General features: G+C 34.5%; 1 protein-coding gene across 1 annotated transcript in view; it reads left to right on the plus strand.

The window, feature by feature from the left end:
* Positions 1–16,207, plus strand: part of LOC308641668 (protein MFI) — a gene marked incomplete at both ends in the record, with an annotated part of 34,864 nt that extends 18,657 nt beyond the window's left edge. The window contains 6 exons of the mRNA XM_081280300.1: positions 4,224–4,277; positions 4,406–4,606; positions 5,591–5,721; positions 9,199–9,369; positions 12,670–12,725; positions 16,056–16,207. Coding sequence (XP_081136426.1) covers positions 4,224–4,277; positions 4,406–4,606; positions 5,591–5,721; positions 9,199–9,369; positions 12,670–12,725; positions 16,056–16,207 — 765 coding nt within the window. The remainder of the gene's footprint in view (positions 1–4,223; positions 4,278–4,405; positions 4,607–5,590; positions 5,722–9,198; positions 9,370–12,669; positions 12,726–16,055) is intronic.
* Positions 16,208–16,893: the final 686 nt, after the last annotated feature.

The following is a 16,893-nucleotide window of genomic DNA, read 5'->3' on the forward strand; positions in this document are numbered from 1 at the left end:
TCTTTATTGATATCTTTTTGCCCATCTTTAAATCAAGTTTTTCATTTTCTCATTTTGGAATTTTTAGAGTTCTTCACATGTTTTCAATACCAGTCCTTTATTAGATATATGTTTTGAAAATATTTTTTCCCTAGTCTATGGCTCGTCTTTTCATACTATTTGTAATCTTCACAGAGTAGAACTTAATTTTAAATTTTACTAAGGTTCATCTATAATATTTTCTTCCACATGTCATAACTTTGGTGTTGTATCTTAAAAAAAAAATTGTCACCCAACCCGATTTAGATTTCTTCTTAATATTTTATAAGATTTGTATCATATTCCTTTATTCCTCCAGTTGCATTACCACTTCTTAAAATTAAATTATTGATTTATTCTAATTTGTTATACATGATGGTAGAATGCAATTCATTTCATATTACATATATAGAGCACAATTTCTCAAGTCATTGATTGTACACAAAGTATTTTCACACCATTTGAGTTTTCATACATGTATTAGGGTAATGATGTCTAACTCATTCCACCATCATTCCTACCCTTTCGCCCCCTCCTTTCCCCTCCCTCTCCTTTGCCCTATCTGAATTTTCTCCATTCCTCCCATATCTCCCCCACAAGGCCACTATGAGTCAGTATCCTCATATCAAAGAAAACATTCAGCCTTTGTTTTGGGGGGATTGGCTTGCTTCACTTAGCATTATAGTCTCCAATTTCATCCATTTACCTGCAAATGCCATGATTTTATTCTCTTTAATGCTGAGTAATGTTCTATTTGTGTATATATACCAAAGTTTCCCTATCCATTCATCTACTGAAGGGCATCTAGGTTGGTTCCATAATTTAGCTATTGTGAATTGCACCACCATTTATTGAAGACATATTTTCTCCGAGGAATTACTTTTTCTTGTTTTTCAACAATCAGTTGACTGTACTTATGCAGGTCTATTTCTGAGCTTTCTCTTCTGCTCCATTCATGTATTTGTTTATCTTCTCACCAATATCACATTGTCTTGATTGCTTTTGCTTAATAGCAAGTCTTGTGATATTGGGTAGTGTCAGTTCTCTAACTTTGTTATCTTTTACTATTGCTGTGACAGTCCTCCTGCCCCAGCCTCCCAAGTAACTGTTTGTTTGTTTCCTAGCTTTTTTTTAAATTTTTTTTTAGTTGTTGATGGACCTTTATTTTTTAAAAATTTATTTGCATGTCATGCCGAGAATCAAACCCAGTGCCTCATGCATGCTAGTCAAGCGCTCTACCACTGAGCCACAATCCCAGCCCCTTTTTCTAGCTTTTTAAGGTGGAACATTAGATTATTGATTTCAGATCTTTCTTGTTTTCAACATATGAATTCAATGCTATAAATTTTCTTCTAAGCATTGTTTTTGCTATATTTTGAAAATTTTGATAAGTTCTTTTTTTCACTTAGTTCTAAGTACTTTCTAGTTTTTATTATTGTATTGTAGACTTCTCATTGAACATATTTTTTTATTTATAATACCCAGCGTTTGGTATTTTCCTCTTGTCTTTCTATTGCTGATCTTAAACTTATTAAGATATGTTTCATGACTCAGATATGGTCTATCTTGGTATTTCTTCTGTATAAACTTGAAAAGAATATTCTCAGGTATATTCTGCTGTTAGATGAAGTGTTATCAAGTAGATCTAGTCAATTATGGTGCTGCCACAGTCAACTGTGACCCTACTGATTTTCTGCCTACTGATCTGTCATTTATTAGTAGAGGAGTATTGGTATCTCCAGCTATAATAATGGATTCCTCTGTTTTTCTTTGTAGTTCCATCAATTTTTGCCTCATATAAGTTTATGCTCTGTTAGGTTTATACACATCAGGGAGTTTTATGTCTTCTTAGAGAATTAACCACTTTATCATCATGTAATGCTTCTCTTTAACCCCCAAAGTTTTTCTTGCTATTAATTCAATTGTTTTTTAAATTGGTATAGCTGCTCAGCTCTCATTTGATTGGTAGTGTCATATATTGCCACAGCACAATCTCTCAGCCTGGTTGTTAATTCAGGAAAGACCAGCAAGGGGCAATAGGGGATTGAGAAACAAGAGGCACACACACAGAGAAAGCTGGGGCTAGGTGGGACATTACCCTCTGATAGAGGAATAATGACTCAGAGCTAGTACAGCACATTTTTTTTTTAAACATGTGAAACAGCATTCTTGATTGCTTCTTGGTCACATGGAAATGAGTACATTAAAAAGTTCACTGTGGGGCTGGCATTGTGGCTCAGTAGTAGAGTGCTCGCCTAGCATGTTCGAGGCCCTGGGTTCGATGCTCAGCACCACATACAAATAAATAAATAAAATAAGTGTATAGCGTCCAACTACAACTAAAAACTAAATATTTTTTTTAAAAAGTTCATTGTTAGTTTTGTTTTTGAAACACAAAATTCCCTTCACTGCTCACCCAAATCACACAGACACTTTGTCTGTGATGCATCTTTTGTCTTTTCTGTAACCCTTTATTCATATCCCCATCAGCCTCTCTCTCTCTCTTTTCTTTCTTTTCTTATTTGTGATGCTGGGGATTGATTGAACTCAGGGCCTTGTGTGTTCGAGGCAAACACTCTACCAACTGAGCTATATCCCCAGCCCCCCTATCAGCTTTTCTTACCTGTGCTCTTACTTCATTCCAAACTTCCTTTCACCATCTCTTAAGGTCTAGTGCATTTCTATTCCTGAACTAGCTTTTCTTTTTTTAAAAAATTTTTAAAATTTATTCCAATTTGTTATATATGACAGCAGAATTCATTATAATTCATATTCACATATAGAGCTCAATTTTTCATATCTCTGGTTGTACACAAAGTAGAGTCACACCATTCGTGTCTTCATACATGTACTTAGGGTAATGATGTCCATCTTATTTCACAGTCTTTCCTACCCCCATGCCCCTTCCCTTACCCTCCCTCCCATTTGCCTATCTAAAGTTCCTCCATTCCTCCCATGCTCCCTCCCCATCACTATTATGAGTCAGCATTCTTATATCAGAGAAAACATTCAGCATTTGTTTTTTTAGAATTGGCTTACTTCACTTAGCATTATATTCTCCATTTATTTACCTGCAAATGCCCTGATTTTATTCTCTTTTAATGCTGAATAATTTTTCATTGCCTATATATACCACATTTTCTTTATCCATTCCTCTGTTGAAGAGCATCTAAGTTGGTTCCACAGTTTTAACTATTGTGAATTGTGCTGTTATGAACACTGATGTGGCTGTGTCCCTGTAGTATCCTGTTTTTTTTTTTTAATATTTTTTTTAAGAGAGAGTGAGAGAGGAGAGAGAGAGAGAGAGAGAGAATTTTTAATATTTAGTTTTTAGTTCTCGGCGGACACAACATCTTTGTTTGTATGTGGTGCTGAGGATCGAACCCGGGCCACACGCATGCCAGGCGAGCGCGCTACCGCTTGAGCCACATCCCCAGCCCAAGTATCCTGTTTTTAAGTCCTTTGTGTATGGATGGAGGAGTGGGATTGCTGGGTCAAAAGGTGGTTCCATTCCCAGTTTTCCAAGGAATCTCCATACTGTTTTCCATATTGGCTGCACCAATTTGCAGACCTACCAGCAATGTATGAATGTGCCTTTTCCCCCACATCCTCACCAACACTTATTGTTGTTTGTATTCTTAATAGCTGCCATTCTGATTGCAGTGAGATGAAATCTTGGAGTAGTTTTGATTACATTTCTCTAATTGCTAGAGATGTTGAACAAAGCACTACAATGTAGAAAACCTATTATATGTAATACTTACAATTTTTAAACCTGGGTTTTTGATTTAACAAAACTTAATTAGGAAAGATCATCTGGTGTTGAACTTGGGTTGACCAATCATCTTTCTTTTCCTGAATTTATAAAATAATATTTTATATGTAAATCATATGTGACTTAATGATGACTTAATTTTTATGAATAATAAGTTGCTTGACTTTTATATTTGTATGTAGTATAGAAAGGAAATAGTTTGGTACCATTTTTTTTCAGTTGTCATATAAGCTATTTTAGTTACTGGGTCTGTAAGAGATTATGTCTTTAGCTTGAAAAAAAATTTTTAATTTAAAGCTAATTATTTGAGTTCTTTTCACCTGATCTATTTTGTAAGTAATCAATATCCAGCAACTATTTTAAAATAGTAGAATGAGAAGCAGCAAGATGATATATATAGAGCATTGAAGAGTAATGTACTTTCTTATAGGCAGAACTTCTAGATGCTGCTGCTGGCATTCATGTACGATTCAGATTAGGTGGAGTAAGTACACATGAATCTTTAATAATTTTAAAGCACATTTTTGTAAAATTTAAAAGATGTAATTTTTAAAAATGATAATCATGTTTGTAATTGCATTACAATAATACTTTGAACTTTTCCATCTACAGATTAAATTTCCACCTGATATATACTATAAAATTTTTACTCACAGACATATTGAAGATTTGTGTGCTAACAGCCCTAGAGATTACACAAATCTTCCAGCAAACCATACATCACATAATAAAAATGATCATCTTCAAGAAGAGGATCATAGTGGCTGGTATCGTCGTATAGAAAACAATGGCTGGAGGCCTGTTTCTGATAGAGTAAGAAAAGAGAAATATTAGTAATTTTAAATTTTATACATTTGGATACTGTTTTCTCTTTGAACATTTTAAAAAATAATAATTGCTAGTAATTGATAAAATTTGCTTAAACTGTTCTAGGATTAATAATTCTAAGAGTAGCAATTTATCTCTTTTTCTTAACATTTACTTATACTTCTAGTAATCAGCTTTAATATTAGGCCATCTTTAGATATTCTCTGGAATTCAGATTATATATTTGGAATATAGATTATATATATTTTTATATACTAAGTATGAAACATGAAGTATGAATTCATTCAACAGACTTTCTGTCAATTGTGAAAGCATTAGGCATATAGTGGTAAAAAGGTATGATTCTTCCCCTCAAATAGTTTGCCAATTTAATTGGGGAGACAGTTAAGTAAACAGGATATTTCAGTTCAGTGCAACAAGTATGTTCAGTACTTTAATAAGGGCAAATACATGGTGTTGTGGGTGGTAGAGAATTCTGTTACATAGTGTGATTGGGCATGGGAGATAAATTGGATGTGGGAAAGTAGGCAACTAGTTAGGAGAAAGTTTCATTCAGAGGAACCCATAGAGACTTGGGACAAAATAGAGGTATGTATCCTGAGTGTGCCTGGAGGGTTGATTAATCATTGAGGGATAGATTCATCAAAAGCCAACAGCACTAAGTATAGTTCAGATCTGTTCATGTGAGTCGAGAAACACTCTTAGAATATGTCTACTTATTAACTTGCCAAATACAAAGTACTTTAGTCCATAAATACTTTGTTTGTTTTTCTATAGCATGTGCTTCTGAAAGCTCTATGTATTTCTCACCGGTGACTTAATTGGAAATACCTTGAAAAGGTTTATCCTCTCTCCTATTTCTATCTTGGTATATTTTCCTGATGAAGACAAAAAAGTTCTTATCTATAGCAAGAGAAATCCACAATCAGTATGTCAATACTTTATATCTCAATTTTCATTTCTCAATAGTTTTGGATACCAGATGAAAAAGAAGGGATGGAAGGCAAAAAGAAAATCGAATTTCACTTTTCTAAACTGAAGAGAAGGCAAGATTTGGAAAAGAAAAGAAAAATTCGAAAAATAGAATGGATGAGGCATATGTAAGTAAACGAAATAGACCTACTAAAAACCTATATGATACTTTAGGAAATAACAGATTTGGGAAACTTAAACTACTTGATTTGGAGACTTTTAAAGGTATTACAATGGTGGCATTGCAGTATTGGCATAAAAGTAGACATCAATAGAATATAGATTTAAGAAATGGACCCACACATATATTAATTGATTTTTCAATAAAGGTGCTCAGAGAATTTAATTGGGAAAAGATAGCTTTTTTGACAAATTAGATATTGAGATGCAGAAAAATGAAACTTGACTCTAGGTTATGTCTAAAATTAACTCAAGAGAGCATAGATCTAAAGATAAGAGCAAAAGCCATAACATCTACAAGTAATCAAGGAGAAAATTTTAGTGACCTTAGTTCTGGAAAACATTTCTTAAACAGGACACAGAGGCATGAACTATAAAATTAAAAAATATATTTTAAACTGCATTCTTCAAAATTTTTTTTAAGAGAGAGAGAAGTTTTTTAATATTTATTTTTTAGTATCGGCAGACATAACATCTTTGTTTGTATGTGGTGCTGAGGATCGAACCCGGGCCGCATGCATGCCAGGCAAGCGCGCTACCGCTTGAGCCACATCTCCAGCCCTGCATTCTTCACATTTAAAAGCTTTTGTTCTTTGAACAACCTTTTACAAAAATAAAATGTGAGGTAAATAGCAACATTTTACAAAATATTTTTCTGAAAAAGTTCTTGAATCAGAATTTTTTTTTTCATACCAGGGATTGAACCTAGGGGCACTTGGCCACTGAGTTATCCCCAGCCCTACTTTGTATTTTATTTAGAGACAGGGTCTCACTGAGTTGCTTAGCACCTCACCATTGCTGAGGCTGGCTTTGAACTCGTGATCCTCCTGCCTCAGCCTTCTGAGCCACTGGGATTTCAGGTGTGTGCCAACATGCCTGGCTAGAATATATTTTAAATTCTCAAAAGTAATGATAAGAAGACAATCTAATTTTATATGGACAAAAAATTAAACAAATACTTCACTGATGAAGATATATTGATAGCAAATTAGCAACTCATTTAATGACTAACATCATTAGGCATGAGGGAAGTGCAAACTAAAATGATAATGAGTTACCACCATATACACACCAGAATGGATAAAATAGTCTGCCATACCAGTATTTGGCAAGGGATATGGAGCATGTGCAAACTGGTGCAGCTAATTGGAAAACAGTCTGGCAGTTAAAAAAAAAAAAGTTAGTCAACACAGCTATTCTACTCCTAGGTATTTACCCAAGAGAAATCATAACAATGTTCACAAAAAGATTGAATGTGAATGTTCATAGCAGGTTTATTTGTAATAGCCCACAACTGGAAACAGTACAAGTGCTCATGAGTAGGTGAATGGATAAGCAAATGTTACATCCACATGAGTGAATACCACTCAGCAATACAAAGGAACAGACTATTGATACACATAACCACATGGATCAATCTCAAAATTATGATGCTAAATAAAATGATGCTAACAAAAAGAGTACATATTACATGGTTCCATTTACGTAAAATTCTAGATGTCAAGAAACAAATCTAGAGTTACAAAGCATATCAATAAATAGTTTGTTGGAAATGAGCAGGGAGGAAACAGGGAAAGATTACAAAAGGCAACAAGAAAACTTGGGGAGGAGATGATGGATAGATTCAGTTTTTATTGTAGTGATGCATTCCCAAGCTGTATGCATGTCAAAACTGTAAATTGTGTAATTTAAATATGTGGTTCATTGTACATCAGTTATACCTCAGTAAAGTTGTTAAATTAAAAAAAATGTGCAGACAATTAGAAGATCTCCAAAGTGGCTCCAAAGTAGTTTTTATCTCCTGTAGTTGCAGTGTAAGTTAAGGGAAACTCAATTGCAAGGGTCACAGGATTACAGTGACTGAAGTACAACCAAGTGTTCAAAATTTATAGAGTAAAACATTTACAGTAGGCTAAGGTTAATTATTAAAGAAAGACATTTAAAAATAAATTCAGCATAGCCTAAGTGTACTGTGTTTATAATATCTATGTATAGTAAGGTTATAGGGCTTCACATTCACTCAGCATATACTTACCAAGTTCTGTTCATTGTACATGCCCTATACAACTGTTCCATTTTAAATCTTTTCTTTCTCTTTAAAAATTTTTATAGTTGTAGATGGACAGAATACCTTTATTTTATTTGTTTATTTTTATGTGGTGCTGAGGCTCGAACCCAGTGCCTCACATATGCTACGCAAGTGCTCTGCCACTGAGCTCCAGCCCCAGCTCCATTTTAAATTGTTTATAGCATATTTTTACTGTATCTTTTCTATGTTTAGGTCCACAAATACTCACTTTTGTATTTCAGTTGCCTGCAGTAGTGGCTACAGTAACATGTAGTACAGGTTTATAGCCTAGAAGCAATATATTATACTTTATAGTCTTGGTGTGGCTTAAGTTTATGTAAGTACACTCTGCGATGTTTATGTGACAAAATTGACTAATGTCACATTTCTTGTTGTTAAGCAATGCATGACTGTATTTCTTTTTTTTTTTTTTAGAGAGAGAATTTTTAATATTTATTTTTTAGTTCTCGGCAGACACAACATCTTTGTTGGTATGTGGTGCTGAGGATCGAACCCGGGCCGCACGCATTTCAGGCGAGCGCGCTACCGCTTGAGCCACATCCCCAGCCCCATGACTGTATTTCTATATTCTTGTTAAGGACTAATTTATACTTACTTATGTTTGGTAGATATATTAATTCATGTGCTCAAATTAGTGTCAAAAAGAGGCTGGACTTAGAGTCAAGTTTAAATGCTGGCTTTCTACATATTTTCTACCTTCATGATTTTGAAGTCTTTTAACTTATACAAGTCCCACTTTCTTTATCCAAAAAGTAAAATAAATAAATAATAACTGTCACAAATGACTGTCTTTTGAGAGAGAATTAAATAAAAAAGTATATGAAAAGTACCTGGCATGAAGATATTGTTTGTCTTCACTAGATAATCTTCATCCTCTCCATTTCCTTTTTCCCCTTTATTTCCCTCTACCTACCTTTAGATTCATGGCTTTGTAGAAGGTACTCAATTCCTCCAGGGTTTATTACCTCACTGTTAACACAAGCCAGCTAGTTATCTGGTCTCTAACATCCTTTCTACTCTATAATTCTATGACTCAGTGATTAAACAACTTAGTTTTTCTCTGTATCATAAAAAATGCAGCTTATTGGATGATTTTTCATTGACCACACTCTTTGGTTTACTGTGGTCAATGAAATTACTTCTTTCCCCCTCAAAAGATTCTATCATATAGATCTTAGTTTAGATGCATCTGAGTATATAGAGGATCAAAACTGTATTAATGTATACCCAGTTTTAATTTATATATATTGATATGTAACAACAATATATAACAATCATATCTGCTTGTTATGACCTATTGCAATGACTGACCTTTCTCTTCACTTCTTCTGTTTAGGTACTACACAGGGAGCCTCATGGCTAGGGCTACTCATTATGGCACTGTAAGCTTAATTCAAACAGCAACAAAAGGTCTAATGAAAAGTATTGAAGATGGTGGGATAGATTCTGTGATGGAATGGGAAGTAGATGAAGTACTGAAGTGGACCAATACACTCAACTTTGATGAGTAAGTACATATTGCTATTCTTGGAAAAGAAAGGCAGTCATATATTTTTTCTTTCTTTTCTTTTTTACTTTTTTTAGATTTTTTTGTTTTAAATACCTTTATTTTATTTTATTTTTTTCGTGCTGAGGATTGAACCCAAGGTCTCACACTTGCTAGGTGAGTGCTTTACCACTGAGCCACAATCCCAGCCCTATTTTTTCTTTTTAACATTTCCTACTCCCATAGTGAGTCTTAGGGCCACAAACATAATCTTCCAAAAATTAGTATTATTTTTCTAAAGAAAAGCAAGAAAAATGAGGAATGATCCAAGAATTAAAGAAATTAGACTTAAGTGGTTTTTGTTTTGTTTTTATTCACAGACTGCATTCTTATGCTTTAGTATAATTCTGTTTTGTTTGTACTTTGCAGTTTAGAAACAAGGCTAAGAACATGAAATTAATTATAAAAATTATATTGTCAATCTATATTCCCTATTTTTTCTGTGTGAAATATTAATAAGGTATAATTTTTCAGTAAAATGTTCTTTGAAAAACATTTTTAGAATTTTGTATAGTAAAATTTTTGAAATATTTAATGATCACTAGGGACATGCAAATCAGAAGTATCACTTCGTACCTACTAGCATGACTATAAGTAAAACTATAGATAATAACAAGTGTTGGTGAGAGTGTGAGAAAACTGGAACACTTATATGCTGATACTGGAAACATGCAGTGTTGCACCCACTTTGGAAACAATCTGGAAGTTTCTCAGATGATTAAACATAAAGTTGTTATCATGATATAGCAATTTTATTCCAAGAGAAATAAAATATATGTCCATGTAAAAACCTGCACATGAAGTTTCATAGGAACATTATTTTATAATAACCAAAAAGTGGAAACAACTCAAATGTCCATCACCTGATGGATACATGTGATAAATCCATATCATGTACTATTTTGTTAACAATAAAATAAATGAAGAACTGATATATCCTACAATATTGATGAAACTTTTAAGTGAAAGAAGCCAATCACAAAGGATTCCAATTATATGACATTTGCATGACATTAAATAATTCCATTTATATGACATTTCCAGAATAAGCAAACTTTTGAAGAAAGTAGATACTAGTGGTTACATAGGAGTAGGGAACTGGGGAATTGAGAGAAAGTGGTTAGGAATGTGAGGTTTCTTGGGCTGGGGCTATAGCTTAGTTAGTAGAGTGCTTGCCTTGAATGTACAGGCCCTGGGTTCAATCCCTAGAACCACCAAAAAAAGGAATGTGAGGTTTCTTTGGGGGGTTAAAGATAATGTTTGTAAATTGATTATGCAGATGGATGCACTACTCTGTGAATATGTGAAAAGCCACTGAATTGCACACTTTAAATGGGTGAATTGTATGGCATATGAATTACATCTCAAAAAACCTGTTAATGTTCAATATATACTTACCTGCAATAAATAATGTAAATAAATAATGTATAATAAAGACACTATCAATAAAGAAATGTAAGAAAGTAGGAGAAGTTAGAGAGAGATAAGAAAATGGGGTAGGAAAAAAATCAAGGTGTGGAGCACTGGAACATGAAAAAGACCAGAGGAAGCATAGAGGAGAATAATGACCAAAGGAAAGAAAAAAGAATACAGAAGGGAAATAATTACAAAGAAAAAAAGAAAAATAGGAAAGCAAAAGAAAAAAGATATTGATGAGAAAGATATAGTTGTGTGCCATGCAACTACATTTGGATCAATGACCACATATAGGATAGAGGTCCCATAAGATTATAATGGAGCTCAAAAATTCCTATCACTTTGCAATGTCATAGCCATCATAGTGCAGTGCATTACTCACACATTTGTGGTGATGCTCATATTTACAAACTTCTTGTGTTTCTGGAGATATGGCTCAGTGGTTAAGCACCCCTGGGTTCAATCCCTGGAATCAAGGGAAAAAATTAAAGGAAGAATTGATAGGTACTATGGAAAATTTTCTGCAGTTAGATCATTAGAAATGCATACACACCTTGAACACATATTTATTGGTTAAAAAAAAAACAGTTTCTTTTCAAAGACTTTTGTGCTAGCATTTGTTATGACAAATGGATGTTCTCCTGGGATAAAACCCTGTATGTCTTCAGATATAAATTATAACTATCAACTGAGTACATTATTATTTTGAAGGACAGAGCCAACTTTTACTCTTGGATTCAAGGAGCAACCATTAAAAGTACATTCTGCCAAGTATAAGCAGTACTGTCTACTAAGAGATCCCGAAAGGGGTTTATGCTACCTGTTGTTTTCCAGAATGCTTTAAGTGGCCAAGCAGTATCCCATATAAAGCCATAGAATAAAGTTAGTAGAGCAATAAAAGGAAGCAGTAATAAGAAGGAGCCAGCTATTATCTCTTATTATTAATTCAATACTATTGGACAATATATACCTTTCTATAGCAAAAAACTTTAGGAGTCAAAAGTAAAAATAATTCAAATATTTAAATACTTGGAACATCAGAGTGTTTTGTTAGTTATGTGACGATTCTAATCTTCCTCATTTTTTCTGTGCCATCTCCCTTTCAGTACTTGCTTTGGCTAACTTCTTACTGATTTATGGGTAAGACTGGGTGCATTTGAAAGGAAGGAGGCTTAGAAAAGGGGATATAAGGCCTAAGATGAAATAAGTCTCAGGAAATCTGCCTTAGAACTTCTGCTCATCTTCACAGCTCATCATATGTGTTCTTCCTATTTTATCTCTTCTCTGGTTACCATGGTCTCACTATTTCAGCCTCCGTTTAGGGAGCTGAAGAGTTAGCTGCATTTGCTCAACTTGAATATTACCTTTTATATTTTATGGATACTGCAAAGACAGCACTATTGTTTAAATCATAAACAACGTAGTTTAAATTTCCTCTAAAATATCAGAAACAGGTCTGGCAATCCAAAACTAAGGAGAATGTTTCTATTGTTTTCTATTGGCTTTTCCCTCTGAGGGTTTTCTGCTATGCTTCAAATTTAGAAATTATTAGCTACTAACTTAGTACTCACTGAGGATCTTGCAGGAATGAAACAGGATAAAATGAGACAGGAGCTGGGGGGAAGGCAAAAGGATACTACTATGACATATGGTAGGCCCCATTTTTATACCTCCTTCATCCCCTTGTCTTGGTGATTGCCTTAGGTACATGTGAGCTACTAAGATATAGGAAAGTCCTAAGAATGTAACATTGAGACTATTGTTATAATTAATCTAAGCATGTACTAATGAATTAACTTTTTGCTTCCTAATCAATTTCATTTAATGTCCATATAACATGCTTAGGTATATTGCAAACTGGAAGGAAATTGCAACAAGCAACTCTTCAGTTAACTATAAAGGTAGGTGATTTTTAGCAATACTTTTGGGAAATTCTCATGAACTATAATTATACATTTCACATATGTAAACATTTCTAAATATCCAAAATTTCAGTAACCTACACAATATATAGATGTAAAAGAATATAAGGAGTCATTTTTACCTTTATAGGTAAGACTGTTATTTGGGAATAGAATGAAATTTTCTAGTTTGTTTAGGATTGAATAAAGTATGTGTGTGTGTGTCTTTTTAAGTTGTATCTCATGGTTTCAGCAACAATAGTCCTTTTTAAATGTTTTTTAAAAAAATTTTGAGCCAGGCATGGTGGTACACACCTGTAATCCCAGTGGCTCGGGAGGCTGAGGCAGGAAGATCTCAAGTTCAAAGCCAGCCTCAGCAAAAGCAATGTGTTAAGCAACTCAGTGAGATCTTCTGTCTAAATAAAATACAAAATAGGGCTGGGGATGTGGCTTAGTGGTTGAGTGCCCCCGAGTTCAATCCCCAGTAACCCCCCCCCCCCCAAAAAAAATTTGAGATGGGGTCTTGTTAAGTTGCTTAGGGCCTTGCTAAATTGCTAAGGCTGGCCTTGAACTTGTGATCTTCCTGCTTCACCCTCTGGAGGTGCTGGAATTATAGGCATGCACCACTGCTCCCAGCTTCAGCAATGCTTTTTAATGGGGAAACTTTATTTGGCAAAATAAATGTCACAAAATGTTGAAAACACGTTTTAGGATCTATGCCACTATTGTTCTTCCAGTGGTCAAGAATATTGAGAAGCTAAAAGTGATAACCAGCATGTTGAAGTAGATTATCTTCTGTAGGGGTACAGGGGTCTAAGGAGGTCTCTGGAAGTGGAGGAGATCTTTACTTGGACCTTCCAGATTCTTGACTATCACAGAAAAGAATTTAATGACAAAACAGGTTTTAGCAAAGATCTTTATTAGAAAGCAAAAGGTGAAAGTACCTTCTCAGAGCAGAGAGCAGGCAGTCTTAAGAGTGACTCACATTGTCTTGTTCTGGGGTTTTAACATTTATAGTGGAAAAGCAGACAGGACTGAACTAGAGGTAGAGTCAGGGCATGGTTATGAAATTCTGCTCATTGTTGTTGTGGTTGCACATTGCCCTTGCTATTCTAATAATGCTACTTTCTAAATCACGTTTCTTTAGCATTTTAAATTTCCACACTGGGGTGTGAAAAATTTACTATTATAAGGAGGCTAGGGTCATTTCTTATTCACCAAAGTCTTTAATGCACATGCTTCTCAAAGGAGTGTTTTCTCCACCTTGTGGTTATCTTGGGGTTTTGTTGCTTTTTCAGCAGCCCATCGGCAAGCTGCAGGCAAGGACACAGGCACACAAAGGCCGGGTTGCTCAGAGTTGTTTTGCATTTCCATTGTTTATGGGTGTTTTTCTTTTAAGACTCAGTGTTCTCTCTGTATCCCTAAATTCCTATCCTAATATCCCAGAAATACCAATAATTCTAACATAGTCAAATTCTGATTGTGGTTACTGTATGATCTGAGTGCGAGTTCTGCCTTATCTTCTATGAAAAGCAGTAAACCAAGGGGTTAACAAACATGTAGTTTGGGTTTGATTTTTAGCTGTACTGCTTACTGGCTACTGGGCAAGCCAGTAGCTCAATTTTCTTGTCTGTAAAACCAGAATTTTAAAAAAGTACCTAGCTGACAGTTGTGAGATAGCAAGAGTTAATATTTGTAAAGAGTTTAGAATAGTGTCTTGGCACAAAATACTACTCCATAAATATGAGTCATCATTAGCTTTAGCCTATTCACTTATTTCCAACTGGTTGCCTCTACACCGTCCAAGGTACCATCCCCCACAGGCTTCTGCAGTGGCCTCCAAATTGATGCTCCTCCAGTCCATTCCCTGCACAACAGATAGTTTACACATTTAAATCAGCACAACTGGAACTCTTCTATTCACTAACAAACTCTTCTTTAGCAATTGCATTGTAGAAGTGCCATCTTAAAAGTGCTTTATAAAAGTAACTCATTTGGTTTTCAAAATAATCCAACCAAACAGGTTCTATTATTTGCATTTACAGAGAAGCAAACAAGGAGGTGCTATGATTTGTTTGAGGAAACACAATTTGTGTGAGGGCCAGGATTTTAATTGAAGCAGGTTAGCTAAGAATTCATGCTTTTAAACATGACCACACTCTGCTGCCTTACATTGTCTTCTACCACACACACAAAAAAAAGCCTAAACTGATCATGGCCTTGCCTCTGACTGTGGCCTAGCCTTCCACTTGTACATGCTCCCCCTCTTGCTCCTCACTGTTTTCATGCCTGTACCTCAGACGCGTGATACAATTTTCACTTTGGAGGATTAATCCTTGATGGTCTTCTAGAGCTCAGTTTAGGTAACCTTCTTCACTAGAGGGCAGAGTGTTGTCTATTCTCTTTGCAACAGAAATCCCAATGTGTAACTCTTAGTAGGTTCTTACTGGCAGATCAAAGAATATAAAGGAATGGAAGGTACAAAAAGAAACAATATAAATTACTGAGTTATAAAAGATCACCATGAAAGAAAAGACACAGGATGACAGTTAGAAGGAGCACAAGAACAAGAAAAAATTATTTCTCATAGTGGAGATTTGCATCACTGAAGCCAGTGAAGATGATGAATTGAAGATATTGGCATTAGAGAAGAATGTGTGCCACCTCTTCAAGAAGCAGGTCAAATCCAGAACAGATATGGGAACTTCAGCTCTGCAGAAGAAAAAAGGCATATGTTCATTTGTGAATAAAGAACTATTAGCTAATAGTTAATTACAGAGAACTAAATGACAAACACTAGGAAAACTTATTTACACGCACCATCACATTTAATTCCCTCTTTATTAGGATGAGGTAGGTGTTATTATATCCCAACTTTCAGATGGCACTGAGACTTAAAGAACTTTAATAATTACCCCAAATCAAACAGCTAGTTATTAGATCAAACTTCACTCAATCTCAGGTACTGCAGAACAATAATATATGGTGGTGAAAATAGGATGAATTCAGAAATTTGGGGCAGAAATTTATGATTTCAGTTAAACAACATATAAAGAAAGGTATCTACTCTGCGTGGGTTGTGGATCAGTGGTAGAGTGCTTGTCTCACATGTGTGAGGCACTGGATTCAATTGTCAGCACTACATATAAGTAAATGAATAAAATAAAGGTCCATCAACAACTAAAATTGTATATATATATATATATATATATGATATCTATTCTGAGTGGTGAAAAGGGATATGGTATAGATCTTACCTGGCCATAGTATCATATTAAATGAATCTACCTTATCATATTTAGCATCTAATCATTTGTCATTTCTCTTTAGGTTTCAGGTTTGAGCAAGAACAGAAAGATACACGCAATGCTGAAGATAGATCAGAGGTGCACATGGAAGCACCATATGATTATTTATATGGCAATATTTATGAAAACCCAAATTTTACTAGAGTAACACCCGATTCCACTTATGAAATGTAAACATAAAATATATTATTTTATTTTCTGAGGTTATGGTCCTTCAAGCTCTGCATTTACCAGTTACAGTTGAGAGAACTTACTCTGACTGAAGCAGCTTGTATGTCTATTCTCAGCATAGAATCTACCCCAGTTAAGAATCGAAGATTAAACAGAAATAACATTAGACTGCATACAGTAGTCAAGAAAAATACAGAAATCAGTTCCAGAATGATGATAAACCATAATTCTAACAGTCATGCATAAGATACTACATTTAGGTATAAAAAGTAATCAGATTATTTTCCTCCTTTGAAGCCTTCAGGGAAATCATGTAAGGTCATATCTAAATGGCTTTGCTTTTTCCATTCCCTCTCCAACTTTCCCTTATTCTTTTATTTCTTCACTAAATCTTAAAAATTTCACATAATAATTAAACATATTTATGGTATACAGTATATTTCAACATGTGTATATAATATTTACAGACCAAATCAGGGTAACATTTACATATCTTTATAATTTGTTTGGAGGTTTTAGGTTTCTCTTAGTTTTTCATAAAATATATAATAGGTTATTGTGAGCTATAGCTATCCCACTGTGCTGAAGAACACTAGAATGTCTTCACTATCTTTATTTTGGTACCTGTTATTCAGTTCCCTTAAACAATCTACTCCCCACCCTTCCAACCCTCTGCTATCTGATACTCT

The sequence above is a fragment of the Spermophilus citellus genome (assembly GCF_964194105.1).
Source record: "Spermophilus citellus genome assembly, chromosome: 2".
Taxonomy (NCBI): Eukaryota; Metazoa; Chordata; class Mammalia; order Rodentia; family Sciuridae; genus Spermophilus; species Spermophilus citellus.